This window comes from Capricornis sumatraensis, chromosome 4, assembly GCF_032405125.1.
Source record: "Capricornis sumatraensis isolate serow.1 chromosome 4, serow.2, whole genome shotgun sequence".
Classification (NCBI taxonomy): Eukaryota; Metazoa; Chordata; class Mammalia; order Artiodactyla; family Bovidae; genus Capricornis; species Capricornis sumatraensis.
The window spans coordinates 153120018-153135427 of NC_091072.1; the positions used below are offsets into that span (position 1 = coordinate 153120018).

At 43.9% G+C, this 15410-nt stretch overlaps 1 protein-coding gene across 3 annotated transcripts in view; it reads left to right on the forward strand.

The window, feature by feature from the left end:
• The first annotated feature begins 3292 nt into the window (after nt 1–3292).
• BCL2L13 (BCL2 like 13) overlaps nt 3293–15410 on the forward strand; it is a 47849-nt gene continuing 35731 nt past the window's right edge. For 2 of the 3 annotated variants that reach the window (XM_068970048.1, XM_068970049.1), the window contains exons 1-2: nt 3293–3424; nt 11428–11598. In XM_068970048.1, the coding sequence (XP_068826149.1) occupies nt 11478–11598 (121 nt within the window). In that variant the 5' untranslated portion in view covers nt 3293–3424; nt 11428–11477. Of the gene's footprint in view, nt 3425–11427; nt 11599–15410 lie in introns of those variants that run through there. The other variant, XM_068970050.1, reaches the window with a different exon arrangement.

The following is a 15410-nucleotide window of genomic DNA, read 5'->3' on the forward strand; positions in this document are numbered from 1 at the left end:
GTCTTATGAAGAAGTTTCATTAAAACAGCTTTTCAGACAAATTCCAAAAATCCCATTCCCAGATAAGCCTATTTATTTATGTGCTGTCTTGTCTGATTCTTTGTGGTCCTATGGACTGTAGCCTGCCAGGCTCCTCTGCCCATGGCATTTTCCAGGCAAGAATACTGGAGTGGATTGTCATCTCCTCCTCCAGGGGATCTTCCCGACCCAGGGGTTGAACCCTCGTCTCTTTTGTCTCCTGCATTGACAGGTGGGTTCTTTACCTTATGGCTTCACCCAAATTGCTGACCTAAATTCCTTTCAGGTTAGTCACTTAGAGATGGTTGATATGCTCCTTGTCTAACCTGCTCCCAAGCCAAGGCCTCAGTCTGTGGTTTATCTGTAAATTGAGTCACCAGAATAGACAGACTTCAGTTTGTCTGCTGGGGAGGACACACACACACAGAAACTAAGGTCATCTGTCTTTGAATGTTGAGGAATTAATTTTAAAAAGAAAAAAATGATGGCAGAAAGTAGTGAAAGTCTAACTTAGGTGCTTACATTTTTGTGCCCCTTCCAACCAGTCATCCGCATGGCACAAGGTAATGACCTGTAACCACTCCCCAATTTATAACCTCCTGTGGCTCCCATGTGCTCTTGGGGAGCTGCTTGAACCCGCCCTGCCTCTTCACTGATCTTATCACTCCTCTTCCCTTCTCATCAGTTCAGAGCTTTACTGGTTTGTTCTCAAGCTTTTCACCTGAGAAAATCTTTTCCTGCACTTGCCCCTTGGCTTGTTATCAGTCTTCAGGTCTCAAAACATCCCCTTAGAGACAGCTTTCCATCAACACCCTCTCCCCATACTTTTCTACTCCTGTCCCTTGTTTACTTCAGGATATACCACAATTATAAGCTCCCCCCCTTTTATTTCTATGTTTTTATCTGGTTTTTCAACAAAAGTGTCAGCTTCACAACAGAGACGATGTCATGGTTTTTCCCGGCATCCAGCACACGGCCTGATAATAGTAGGCATTCAATAAACTGATGAACAAGAATAAATAAAGCGAATGTAATTAGAGTTTAGATTTTATAATCACATCAGGCTACAGTCTAGGACTCTGTGTCACTTAAGATCTGTTCGGAAAAAAACCTCAAAACTTCTGAAAATCATGAAGTGCTTGTGATTAAAGTAATTTCTGTAAAAGAATGACATTATTTTACCACTTTTTGCTGAAAAGACTATCCCTTCCCCCACTGGTCTCTGTTGCAAAGCAATGAAAGGCCATTCTGACCTTTCAATTCCATTGGCCTATGTGCTATCCTTGTATACATTCAAAAACCTTTTAGAAAAGGGGTGAAAACAAACCCTAGAGCTGAAAACAGTCCAAAATTTACCTAACCATATATCAAACTGGCAACCTACTACACAGAATTATTTTACATGACTTTTTAAAATCTACATAGAATGAACTGCATATGATTTCGGACACAGGAGCAGTGAGCAGCAGCGAGCAGAAACAAAGGTCCTAACCACTGGAAAACAGGGACTAACCAACTAGTTAAGAATGAATTCAGGCGAGGAAGGTAAGAAGTTTATTGAAAAGAACACAGGGAAAGGCACACAGGGGAACTCAGAGAGAGAATGACAGGTCTTTGGTTAAGTTTAAGTCCTTTATAAGGTGGCAGTTTGCTGGGTCTTTGTCTTCCCTCAGGCTGATCATCTCGTTTGTCCCCTCAGGTTGATTTGTCTCTGGACCCTCCCCTGGGGTTCGCACGCACACCTTGGGCAAGACTGATCTCAAAAGAGAAGGCTTCTGGGAGAAGCAAGACTCATCATGGCCTAGAATTACCCCTTGACTTTTGTCCCCAAGGAGCCTTTCTGGTGTATCACTTGTCCCCGAAATACAGGAGGGGCAGAGATCTCTTAATCTTTTACTCAAACAGGGTTTTGCCCTTCTTTGTCCTTGCCATATTATTACCCTGATTATTGCTATGACTGTTGTTACTTCCATTTTGGAGGGCAAACAGGAGCCTGATTGTAAATTCCTCAACTGGAGCCCACCTATCTCTTGTCTCAGGGAAGACAAACAGGAGACTAGTTTTAAGTATGTAATCTGAAGCCCACTTCTGCCTGCCTCATGAAATGCAAATAGGAGGCCCGTTGTAAACGTCAAACCTGGAGCCCATCTATCTCCTACCTCACATAGACTTATGAAGTACAATTAGATGAGTCCTGACACCTGTGTGACCACCATACTATAAAGACTCTTTTCATCACCCTAGTGAAAGCTCTTTTCTAGTCAATCCCACACTCTGAGGCAACAGTGATGATTTCTTTTTAATCAATTAACCATTGATTAATTCTGCCTGTTCCTGAAATTCATCTAAATGGAATCACAAAGTATGTATACATTTTTAGGTCTTGCTTCTTCGACTCAGGGCAAACCTATCCGATTTCACTGCCAAGGCACCACCCGAGTCCTCAATCACGCCGGCCCAAAGCCTCCTAGGACACTAACTCCAACCCTCTTTCGGATTCCGCGACTCACCCTCCCATCAATTCAGGTTTTCATCACTTCTTTTTTCACAACTTTACTGAGATATATACTTCACATACACTTCATCTTCTTGAAGTCTACAACTGAATACAATTAAATGGCTTCAAGAGTATCCAGAGCTGCTCAATCACCAGCACAATCAACCGAAAGACATCTTCATCGCCCTAGAAAGAACCCGCTGACTCCACTAGCAGGGACACTGCCCAAAGGCCTTCTATCCTTCGGCCCCTCCTCCGGGCCGTCAGGCATGCAGACACCGTGGCTCCCTTAGATTCCGTCGCGGGGCTGGTGCTAAAGCGCGCCTTCCTTGCGGCGCTGAGCCGCCCCCACTGCCCCGCATCCGCTCCGCACCCTCGAGACCCAGATCCCCAGAGCTGCTGGCCGGTGGTCCCAGGACCCGACGCTCCGTCAGCCGGCTCGCCTACACACACGCTGCGCCTGCAGCTGTTCCCGCAGGCTTTGCCCGCCTCCGCACCCACGACGGTGGGCCCAACCCAGTCCGCCTCCTTCTCAGCGGCCCGCGGCCGCCGCCGGCAGCGGAACCATAGAGCTGCTCTCCAAGTGGAGAGTAGGCCAGGAGAGGGTGGTCCTTCCGGGTCACGTCTGCGAGAAGGCGGGTGGGGGGGGGGCCCTCCACCACCAAACCTCTGTGGTCCAGACTTCCGCTCCGGAGGGCGGATCCGCCCCCTTGCGGCGCGCCCGCGCCCCGCCCCAACGCCGGCGGTGACGGAAGCACGCCGGGGTGACCTCACCCGCCAACATGGCGGCGGCGGTAGATTAGGGCAGCGGGTCGGAGCCGCCGCCGCCGCCGCCGCCACCGCGGGTTCGTGTGTGCAGCATCTGCCGCCGCCTCTTTCACCTCTTCGGGTTGCAGGGGCCAGAGCCAGGTGAGGGGAGTAGGGTCGCGGGCAGGCCGCGCCGGGCCCTCTCCCAGCGCCGCCGGAGGTGTCCGAAGGCCGACGCGGGAGACGGAGTGAGAAGCTGAGGGCGCGAGGCCAATCCGCTGCCCCGCAGACTTGCTTGGGCGAGGGTGGGCCTCGGGCGAGGGGTGCGTGCGCGGGGCTCGAGTCCTGGCTCCCACCCGCTAGCCGGGTCGCGGCTTCTCCCTGAGGTTCCCGGTCCCTCTCCCGGCGGCTCCGACGCCGCTGTCATTTGCTGTTATTATTATTTCACATGTTCAGTTTTCCCACCCGTGGAGACACACGGTTCGCTCTAGGTGGTCTCTCCCTTTGGTCTTTCTCCCACCATCCCAGGGCGTCCCTGAGTGTTTTTCCTTCGTGCTCGAACTTTCCAGGCCTAGGCTTGCCCGCAGGTCCTGGGCCCTGGCCGCCGCCCTGCGGAGTTTGCCCGCTGCCAGCACGAGCGCCGTTCCTCGCGGGGCCAGCTCGCTGTCTCTGCAAGTTTTAAGCGAAACAGACGGTCCCCTCCCTGCTTCCTTTTTTTTTTTTTTCCCCTTTATTACTTGGAGCAAAACAAACAAGTCCTGCGAAACTGTCAGTGCGATTTCCCCGGGAGGTTTGGTCCAAACCAGAATGCCGGTCTGTGCCCTGACTTGTTGTGTGACCTTGGATGAGTTGCCACACCCTTCTAGTACCTTCTTTTTTTTTTCTTCAGTCACCCAGAAAACTAAGCAAGTGTTTGTGTTGATAGTGAACTGTTGATACCTCACATATGCAGCTGGATAAACTTAAAACACCGTAAATTGCAAATATTTAAAGCTTTGTGGAATTTGCTTCGCTTGATAATAGACCGTTAGGGACTTTGAAATCCTTTTACTCCAATTGGTTAGGTACCATTCTCAGGTTTTGTTTTTTTTTTTTTTCTTTCCCAAATGATGAATTTGCTTTATGCCGTCCTGTATCCCTGTAGCTGAGTTCTGTTGAAAGATACATGTGGTTGAGTCCAACCTGTTTTGTAGAGGAAAGGTGCTGGTTACCACATCAGTTACTCAATATTTACTCTGTGTCTTATTCGGCTAAGCTTTTAGGACAGGCGATGTGCAATAATAATGATTGTTTTAGGAATATGTTTTTTTTCTGAAACATTTTAGACATGCAAAACAAGTTTTAACTGTGGTCCTGCCGTCCTGCTTTTTTATCGTGGTTTTTCAAACTTGATTTTGACGCATATCTTATTCCGCATGAGTGTTCTCCAGGAGTTATTAATTAATACGTATTAACAGGGTTCAAAGGAGGGGGTTGTCTTCAGAGTAGCTGATTTTTTCTTTAAACAGCTTTACTGAGGTACCATCAAGCCGTGCACGTGTATAGTCATGGACTGTAGAACTGTCATTGCAGTTTTCAACAGCTGCGAAAGAAACTCTGTGGCCGGTAGCAGTCATTCTTTATCCCCACACTTTCCTACCCAGGCAGATCTGTTTTACGTTCTGTCTCTGTAGGTCTGCCAATTCTGGATATTTCATAGGAACAGAATTATACAATATGTGGGGTTTTGTGACTAGCTTTTTTTATTTCCATATCGTAGCAGGTATTGGCAATTCATTCCTTTTTATGGCCACATAATATTGCAGCGTATGAATAGACCACATTTTACAGATTCACCAGTTAATGGGCAATTATTTCCACTGTTTTGACTGTTAAATACTGCTGCTGTGACCATTCATGTGAACTTTTTTTTGCCAGGAGAGTGTATGTTTTCTTTTCTCTGTCATATACTTAGGAGTGGAACAGAGAAGCTGACAGTTACATCTCCCTTTTATGCATGTTATCTGCATACATGGGAAGCCTGATTACTTACTGTGAAAGTCAATCTACATGTTTGTGGGGAGAGCGAGAGTGAGGCGTTACTCTGTGAGCACATTATCTTCGTATGCCAGCTGCTGAGTGGAGACGTTTGTGGATGGCTCTTAACACAGGATTGAACTGACCTCTTCAATTAGGTGTGTTTCAGTTGGAAAGTGATGATGTACACTAAAATAATTTAGTGTCTGCTGAATTTTAAAATGAAATGCTTAGTTGAGTTTCTCAGTTGGACCCAGTGAAATTTCTGCGGTTTCACAATATTTATTAGGATTATGTAACTTTTCTTTGGGAGAAACTTCTAGAATTCTGTAAGAACTAATAAAGTATGGATTAAAAAGATGAAGTTAAAAAGAAAAAAAATGAAGTTATTGGAATTCATGTTAATTTCTGGAACTTTGAAAAACAGTCTTTACTCAAACCACCAATGGGACTGGAGTCTGGGAATCAAAAACTGTTAATTTCATTTGTAACCGAATTATCTGTGGTCTTTCACATTTCTCTTTATAAATTGGGATTATAGATCTACTCAACTCCATATGGGAGTATTTAACAATATAATAAGGTTACCATTTTATTTCGGTGGGAGGAAATGGTCTTAAAAACAAAGCTTCCTAAAATAATATAAATACATCATGTTACATTGTAATTGTGCTTGTATTAACAGTTCTGTGGGGTTAAGAAATACAGTATAGATGTGATATTCTAAGTCAGTATTAGGTTGGCGTTAGAAGTTTGTCTGTAATAGCAGCCAAGGTGGTGATGATGAGCCAAGGATGGGAAACAGCTGCAAGACACCCGAGTTGCTGCATATTTGCTTCTCATAAGGTTTTAAAGCATAATCTAATGGTTGCTGTAGGCGTTCTGGCTACCGTTCATACAAAATACCCAATTCCTACACTGCTGTCCTGGCATTTGCACTGGTCTTCATAGTAGAAATCCAGTTTTAGGGAAAGCAAACTGTTTATTGTGAGATTGTGGGTTTGACATTGTTAATGAAGGATTGCCTATGTATAAACACGGATTAAGTTACCCTGGGCTTCCTTGGGCCATCCGTCTGGCTGACAGCTACCTGTACCTTGAGAGAGGAACAAACTAAAGGTGTAAGGCAGAGAGAGAAACCGCTGGGCAGCACAGCTGTATTCAGTAGCTTGTTAGAATTGTGCAAAAAACAGGAGTTTCTGTATTGAAGAGCATTCTTGTGTGTAATCATTTCTTGACACCAAGAATACTCACACCTACTTCGAATTAGGTCTTCTAGATGGAATGTAAAGAGTAACAGCGGCTGTGTCTTTCTCATCATTGGAAAGAAGCTCGTGCTGTCTCAGACAGGAGCGTCCTCTGGTGGATGAGGTAGTAGTGGACTGGACCTGAGCGTGGTCCCCTGCTTCCAGGAAGACTAGCTGCTGGGCTCAGAGCACGTGTCCTTCTCCTTTAACCTGTCCCCCTCCCTCCCCGCCACCACCCCATTCTCAAAATTGACAAAATTGCTTCTTTCCCTACTGTGGGCGTCTGATACTTGGGACATTGCCTTGTTTCTCTACCGTTTCTTCCCGTTGTCATTTGTGGGAGTATTTTCACTTCTGTGTCCTCTCACGCCGCACGCTGCCAGGCTTGCAGGAGGTGTGTGTTGGAAGGGTGCAGGCCTGCGAGGTCAGAACTGAGGAGAGTGCTCTCCGCCAGGTGGTTGTGCTGTTCACCATCTCTTCTAATTTTCGGCAGATAAATTGTCTACTTCTGTCTCTCCATTAATAAAGTTGAGGCTGCTACTTTTTCCTTCCGGTGTGGAGGATTTCTGTGACATTTTCTGTGACAGTACTTCAGCAGTGGACGTCTCGTGCAAGGGGAATTTGTGGTATGTGTTAGAAACGCAGGAGCCCTTGGTTCAGCATGCTGACTTTAGTCTGCATAGAGTGTGCCAGAGGGAGTGGGTGCCCTGTTCCCAGAGCACCCAGCAGGGGGGCTGAGGGTACACTCGGCATATTGTCAGTGCCTTTGAGAAATTGTAACTGAATACAAGTGCACTGGACATAAAATAGCATGTCTTTTAATTGAAGTTGATGTGTAATATTATATGTTAGTTATACAGCGTAGTGATTCCCAGGTTTTAAAGGTTACACTCCATTTACAGCTATTACAAAAATTGGCTATATTCCCGGTGTTGTAGACACATAGTAGTGTTTCTGAGGTCTGCCTGCCCCATCAGTTGAGGGAGCTGCCCCAGTGCTCTGAAACTGGCAGCTTAGGCAGAGTTAGAGGAGCTGGACGGATGTTTTAACCTCTGGGTGTGCTGTGTTTATGACTAGGATGTCAGAGACACATGTGAAGCGTAAAGACTATATGCTAAACTGAAATGACTTAAATGTGTGTGACCGTCTTCTTCCTTAGTGTGAATCAGTAAGTGTAACAAGCATTCATCAACAATGTGGATGTATGGCTGCTGACATGTATACTACAGCTGAGGACTTCCTTGTGAATAGGATGGTGAGTTTGGAAGGTGGAGAATTATGAAGTCATGACTAAGATGGCCTTTGTTATTCAGTCGCCAAGGCATGCCCAACTCTCTGGTCGGCTTATGGCATTTATGGTTAGGCAGTTGGGATTTCTAAGGAAATTTGAAGAGCACTAGATTAAAAATCCTAGATGCTTTGTCTGTAGCATCTGGGTTGTTGTGTAATTAAAAGTGTCTTCAGAGATGTGAATTTCTGATAAATACAAGGAGTTTTTTAAAGAATTCATTTTATTGTAGTATAGTTGATTTACAATGTTGTGTTAATTTCTTTCTCTTTTTTTCCCACACCATGTGGCTTGTGGGATCTAGTTCCCCAACCAGGGATTGAACCTGGGCCAGGGGAGTGAAAGCACCAAATCCTAACCACTGGACCACCAGGGAATTCCCAATATTGTGGAATTTCTGTTGTTGTTCAGTAGCTACGTCAGTCCAGCTCTTTTCGACCTCATGGACTGCAGCACACCAGGCTCCTGTCCTTCGCCATCTCCTGGAGTTAGCTCAAATTCATGTCTATTGAATAGGTGATGCTGTCTAACTATCTCATCCTCCTTAGCCCCCTTCTCCTTTTGCCTTCAATCTTTCCCAGCATTGAGGTCTTTTCCAGTGAATCAGCTCTTTGCATCGAGTGGCCAAAGTATTGGAGCTTCAGCATCAGTCCTTCCAGTGAATATTCAGGGTTGATTTCCTTTAGAATTGACTGCTTTGTTCTCCTTGCTGTCCAAGGGATTCTCAAGAGTCTTCTCCAGCACCACAGTTTGAAAGCATCAATTCTTCGGCGCTCAGCCTTGTTTATGGTCCAACTTTCACATCCATACATGAGTACTGGAAAAACCATAGCTTTGACTAAATGGACCTTTGTTGGCAAAGTGATGTCTCTGCTTTTTAATATGCTGTCTAGATTTATCATAGCTTTCCTTCCAAGAAGCAAGTGTCTTTTAATTTCATGGCTGCAGTCGCTGTCCGAAGTAATTTTGGAGCCCCAGAAAATAAAATGTGTCGCTGTTTCCACTTTTTCCCCTTCCATTTGCCATGAAGTGATGAGACCAAATGCTATGATCTTAGTTTTTTGAATGTTGAGTTTTAAGCCAGCTTTTTCACTCTCCTTTTTCTCACCCGTGTCAAGAGGCTTTAGTTCCTCTTCACTTTCTTCTATTTGAGTGGTGTCTGCATATCTCAGGTTGTTGATAGTTCTCTCAGCAATCTTGATTTCAGCTTGTGATTCATCCAGCATGGCATTTCACATGATGTACTCTGCATAGAAGTTAAATAAGCAGGGTGACAGTATACAGCCTTGTTGTACTCTTTTTCCCAACTGAACCAGTTAGGTGTTCTATGTGGTAATTTCTGCTGTACATCACAGTGATTGTTATGCATATGTACACATTCTTTTCCATCGTGATTTATCACAGGGAATATACTTCCTCGTGCTGTACAGTAGGACCTTGTTGTTTATCCATTATAGTGTAGTTTGCATCTGCAAACCCCAAAGTCCCGATCCACCCCAGCGCTCCCTCTGCCCCCTCGGCAGCTGCACGCCTGCTCTCCGTGTCTGCCAGTCTGCTTCTGCTTTGTAGCTGAGTTCACTCGTGTCATGATTTAGATTCCACATATAAGTGATGGCATACAGTATTAGTCTTTCTCTTCTGAATTATTTCCCTTAGTGTGGTAATCTCTAGGTGCATCTGTGTGGCTGCAAATGGCATGATTTCATTCTTCATTATGGCTGAGTAATATTCCAGTCCATGCATGCACGTGTGTGTGCGAGTAAACACAACATCATTTTTATCCATTCCTCTGTCAGTGGACATTTAGGTTGCTTCCACGGCTTGGCTGTTGTAAATAGTGCTGCACTGGGGTGCCTGGATAAATACAAGAAATTTGATTATAACAAATTCTAGAACATTCATCTTTTTTTTTTTAATTTAAAGCATTATTCAGAAGATGAGTACTTTGTTCCTCTTAACAAAAACAACTGAGACTTTGCAAAGGTTAAATTTTGTTGTTGATTTCCTCTGTTCTCCTCTCTTTCGGAACTTTACTTAGTAATTTATTCCTTGCTCTCTTTTTATTTCTCATCGGCTTTCACTGAATGTAAGCATGCTTAAGTCTCTTTCATTGTGACAAAATTAAAGAATTGTCAGACCCTTTGTCTCTGTTCTCAGACTCCTTTCTCCCCTTGAAACCAGACTTTTATGTTCATTCTTTTTAATCTCTTTATATAGTCACCCTTTTATTCTGTGTATTTCAAATTCTCCATACTTTTTCATTGTTTATTCATTTATCTTAGTTTGTTTAGTACAGATCTTAAATTTTGTCAACATTCCCTGTCTCTTTTTCCTATTATTGGTTATCTGAATGTTTTCCTTTTATCAGATTCTCTTAAGATCTTAAAACAGTCTGTATCATTGCTTTAAGTAGAAAACAATTGTTTGGAAACCTTAATAAAACAGTTTGGTTTTTTAAGTTTGATTTATTATCTTAACAGTTTGTTAAGATACATAGTAGGAGTTAAAAGATACAAACTGATTATGATATAAATAAATCCTGAGTTTGTAACTTGCAGCCTGGTGAGCATAGTTTATATAATTCTGCATGATATATTTGAAAGCTGCCAAAAGAATAGGTCTTTAAAACAGGGGTACATGGTAGGTAAAACAGTTGGGTACAGGTGGAGAAGTGGAGTTGGACTAGCATTGATTAGGGTATAAGTTAAAGTACCTCCTGAAGAGATTCGGAATAAAGTTGACTTGAGGAAGAGTTCAGAGGCGGGCGGTAAAGGCGGGCAGAGCGGCTCTGCTCCGCAGCGCCATTCAAGGGCCCAGGTCTCTCCTGTCTTGTGCTGCCCTCTGGAGAGGTGTCTGCCATCGTCGTCTCTCAAGTCCAGAGAGGAGGTGAGAGGAAGTCTGCAAGGATAGGACTCCCCTTCCTCCCGCCCTCCACCACCACCCCATTGCACACACAGCTTCTCTCACTGCTCAGGCTCAGACTAGTCGTGTGGCACACGAAGCTGCGGAGGAAACGGCAGGTGTCACCTGCAGCTGCACACCATGGACCCTGCAGGAATGTGAAGGCTTTAATAGCAGAAGAATGAGAACATATTGGCTGGGGGCTGGTGCAGCGTAAAGAGAGGGCAGAGCTACTGTTCTTGCCATACAGGTGAAAGTAGGGTAACTGGGGGAGAGAGAAAGGGAAGTGTGCTTTTCACCTGAAATCTGAGTACATGCATTCCCACTGTAAGTAAACTGAAGTTATGTTTTTTAAAGATTACCAAGGATAAGTCTGAGAAATATTTATTTTGGTATTTGGTTGAATGGTTGGAGTTAATGGGAGAATGTATTGGCATGTAACAAACTTAAAAAAAAACACTTTATTTATTTGACGGCATCAACTCTTAGTTGTGGCACTCGGGATATTCCTGAGTTATAGCTCAGGACTCTCGAGTTGGACTCTAGTTGTGTTGTGAGAGCTCAGTTGCCCCTGGGGCATGTGGCGTGTTAGTTCCCGACCAGGGATGGAGCCAGGTCCCCTGCATTGCAAGGTGGATTCCCAACCACTGGCCACCCGGGACATCTTGGTGTGTAATGAACTGTACACTAAAAAAATACTCTTCTGGTTTTAGGTTTTGTACATCTGTAAGTAGACTTTTTCGGAGCTCTGCCGGCCACCCCCATGGCGTCCTCAACTACCGTGCCTCTAGGATTTCACTATGAAACGAAGTACGTGGTTCTGAGCTACTTGGGACTCCTCTCTCAGGAGAAGCTGCAGGAGCAGCATGCTTCCTCACTCCAAGGTATCGTCTTTGGCTTGTGGTTGAATTAAGTAGTAATAATTAATGTGTGCCAGAATGTGTTTCTGAGCACTGTATAGCCATGGCTGTGAGTCTGAATAATGCTATCAGCTCTTAAAGACTGACACTTCACTCTGTCCCTTCCCAACCCCTGATCCATTCCCAGAAGCATGACTTTTAATTTTTTTTTTAATAGCTTGTTTTTTTTTTTTTTGGTTGCACCACTTGGTTTAAGAGGACTTAGTTCAAAAAAAAAAAAAGAGGACTTAGTTCCCTAACCAGGGATTGAACCTGTGCCCCTTGCAGTAGAAGCATGGATTCTTAACCTCTGGACCACCATCATTCATATTTTGAATGATTGCCGTTGGTAGAGGTAAAAAACATACTAAATACATGTAAATAAATAGAACTACATCTGCCTTTGGAGATTTCCTACTTAACAGGATATAGATTAGAATTAAATAATTATTTGTGAAGTTTATAACAAGTTCTTAGAATTATGTTTTTTTCAAGGATATTAAGTTTCTTTAATTGAAGTATAGGTTGTTTACAATGCTGTATTAGTTTCAGGTGTGCAGCAGTGATTCAGTTATAGATAAATGTCAGTTCTTTTTCAGATGCTTTCATCTTCTAGGTTGTTAAGAAATACTGAGTATGGTTCTCTGCGCTGTACAGTAGGTCCTTATTTATCTGTTCTTTATATAGTAGTAAGGATATTAGATTTAAACAGTGGATTAATCTCTCAGACTTAGAGAGTTTGTAGCACAGCTCTTTGTACTGTATTTTAATTTGCCAGATGAAGCTTGCTAGAGTCTGAGTTAGTCTTCCTCGTTAAGATGTAACATCATTTTCTTGAATATTCTCATCATGGATTTCACTATAGCCATGGAGGTCGTTCTCATCTGCTGCTGTTTTAGCTGAGGAAGTGTCCTGCTGAGGTTCAGAAAAGATGGGCCCCCGGAGCCATCCCAGCTATAGGGATGGCCAGCGACGTCTTAACAGAGCTTGTAAATGCCGACACATAACTCGAGGGTATGTTGTGTTTTAAACATCGAATCATATTTTGAATTCACTGAGCTCAGTAGCTGTTTACACAAAATTACATCAAAATAGCTTCAAAGACACCATAAAAGAAAATTTTTTTCCTACTAAAATTTATTATTTAAATAATATACCAAATATTTATTTTATTATTTCCCTAAACTCAGACAGCAGCAGTTTTACTTTCTGTTGTCTTCTGATATTACTCAATACTCACATAGTTTTCAAGAGCTTCCCAGGAGGCACTAGTAGTGAAGAATCCACCTGCCAGTGCAGGAGACTCAAGAGACCCGGGTTCGATCCCTGGGTTGGGAAGATCCCCCGGAGAAGGAAATGGAACCCGACTCCAGTGTTCTTGCCTGGAGAATCCCATGGGCAGAGGAGCCTGGCGGGCTGCCGTCCACAGGGCCACAAACAGTGGGCGCGACCGAGCGCTGCTGCAGAATTTTTGAACAGTTGTAACAGTTGATCACAGTGATTGTGGTGATTTTTTCCCCCCACCATTTTATCATGTTTACATGTTTTTGTATTGTATCTCCATTATTGCATGTCTAAACGTTTCCATCTTTTTAAACATTGATAGACTGCGATACAGTTTTTGGTTTACCACAGGACCCCTTTTATCTAGGTCACTAACACTGGTAATAGGGCTTTTACTGAAGAAGTCAAGGCAAGAAGGAATTTTAAACAAAGTGATTGTTACAAGAAATTTTAGTTAAAATGTTAATAAATGTACATTTACTTAGTAATTTTGGTGTATGGTCAAGGCATTTTTCTTTCTGAATATGAATCTGTTGATTGGAGTTCCATGTCCTCTTTCTACCATAAACTAAACTTCCATATCTATTATGTGCACTTTAAAATTTATGCTTAGCGTGGAGTAAGCACATAGAAGCATTTGTAGTTTCATTGAAGAGGCGTTCTAGATTTTCATGATTTTTTCCCCTCCATTACAGTTGTTTCTCTCACAGCTAACTTAAGATGGTATTTTTAAAAGCAGCTTCACAAAACATAATTTCGCTTTCAGCAAGCCTCACTACGTATCATACTTCAGTGATATCTGTAATTTTAAGTCAGTTGTACCATTTCGGTGACCAGTATAACTTTACTGGTTATACTGTATACTGGTTTACTGGTTATATTGGATCTACCTACCCCTACCCCTGACCCCAAATTGAAAGCGCAGAGTCCTAAGCACTGGACTGCCAGGAAGTCCCAGTATTCCCAATATAACAGATAGGCTGGGAGAACGATAACTGACTCTTGGCAGGCACACGCCCTGAACACGTGTGCTGGCTGGCGTCTACCATCTGTCTGCATGTGCTCAACCTGCAGTGGGTCTGGTAACTCAGCACATTATTTGTAGAGAGGGTAGTGAAGAGCAGTTCTTTATGTTGCTTCCCCCTACCACTCATGGTTATTTACCTTTGTAAATTGTCCAGAGTCAAACTGCAGAACCAAAAAGGAGCGAGCAGTCATGTGGTCGCTGCACCTGCCTAGTTATTTCATTGCCAGCCATGGAGAGGGCTCGATCAGAGGAACTTAGCCTTCAGTTTGTCATGCTCGGCACACACAGGGATGCTGGGGCTCTTGCAGGCCACCCCTCCCAGCCACCCACCCCTCCAGTTTACATGTAGTGAAAGCCATCCATTATTTCATGTAACACCTGATTAAGGTAATTGTCAGTAGAATCTCAATTAGCATAACAGGGATAGTAATTTTGCAGTGTTGACCTCAGCACCCCAGATTCAGTCAAGTGAGTAAGTCCCAGACAGACTGACTGGTCTTTTTCAGATAATCACTTCCTTTCTTTAGGCCATGCTATATGGCAGGTGGGATCTCAGTTCCCAGACCAGGAATTGAACCCACACGCCCTGCATTGGAAATGCAGAGTCTCAACCACCTGCTCTCCAGGCTTGAAACATTACAGTCATCCTTTACCTCCCATCTCTGCTTCCTTCCTCTTTCTTTGTCTACTGTTATTAACTGTTAGAGTTCTGTGACAGTTCTCCCACTTTCCTTTAAATCCTGCCTCAGGATTTGAAAGAAATGTCTCCTGACTTTTCTCCTTCATTTCCTGTGTTCTCCATCATGTAATTTGAAGGCCACAAGCAAGCTGCACTTCCTTACATTACCTCTCACATCAGGAACCCACAGGTGCTCTTTTTCCCTCAGTCTACCCTACAGAAGACCCCGTTACCTGTTGTGTCTCCTGGCTACTGTTGCTTTAGACTGTCAATGAGCCATGAATATTCCTATTAATTTGTTCAGTTGAGCTGAGTTGCCCCTGTGACAGTTGTTGTTGTTCAGTTGCTAAGTCGTGTCTAACTCTCTGCAAGCCCATCGACTTCAGCACACTAGGCTTTCTTGTCCTTCACTACCTCCCGGAGTTGCTCAAACTCATGTCGGTTGAGTCAGTGATGCCATCTAACCATCTCATCTTCTATTAACACATCTCCTCATTCCCTCTATCTTTCCCAGCCTCATGGTCTTTTCCAGTGAGTCAGCTCTTTGCATCAGGTGGCCAAAGTATTGGAGCCATAGCATCAGTCCTTCCAATGAATATTCAGGGTTGATTTCCTTTAGGATTGACTGGTTTGATCCAAGGGACTCTCAAGAGTCTTCTCCAGCACCACAGTTCAAAAGCATCCATTCTTAGGCACTCAGCCTTCTTTATGGTCCAACCTTCACATCCATACATGACTACTGGAAAAACAATAGCTTTGACTCTACAAAACTTTGTTGGTAAAATGATGTCTCTGCTTTTTAATACG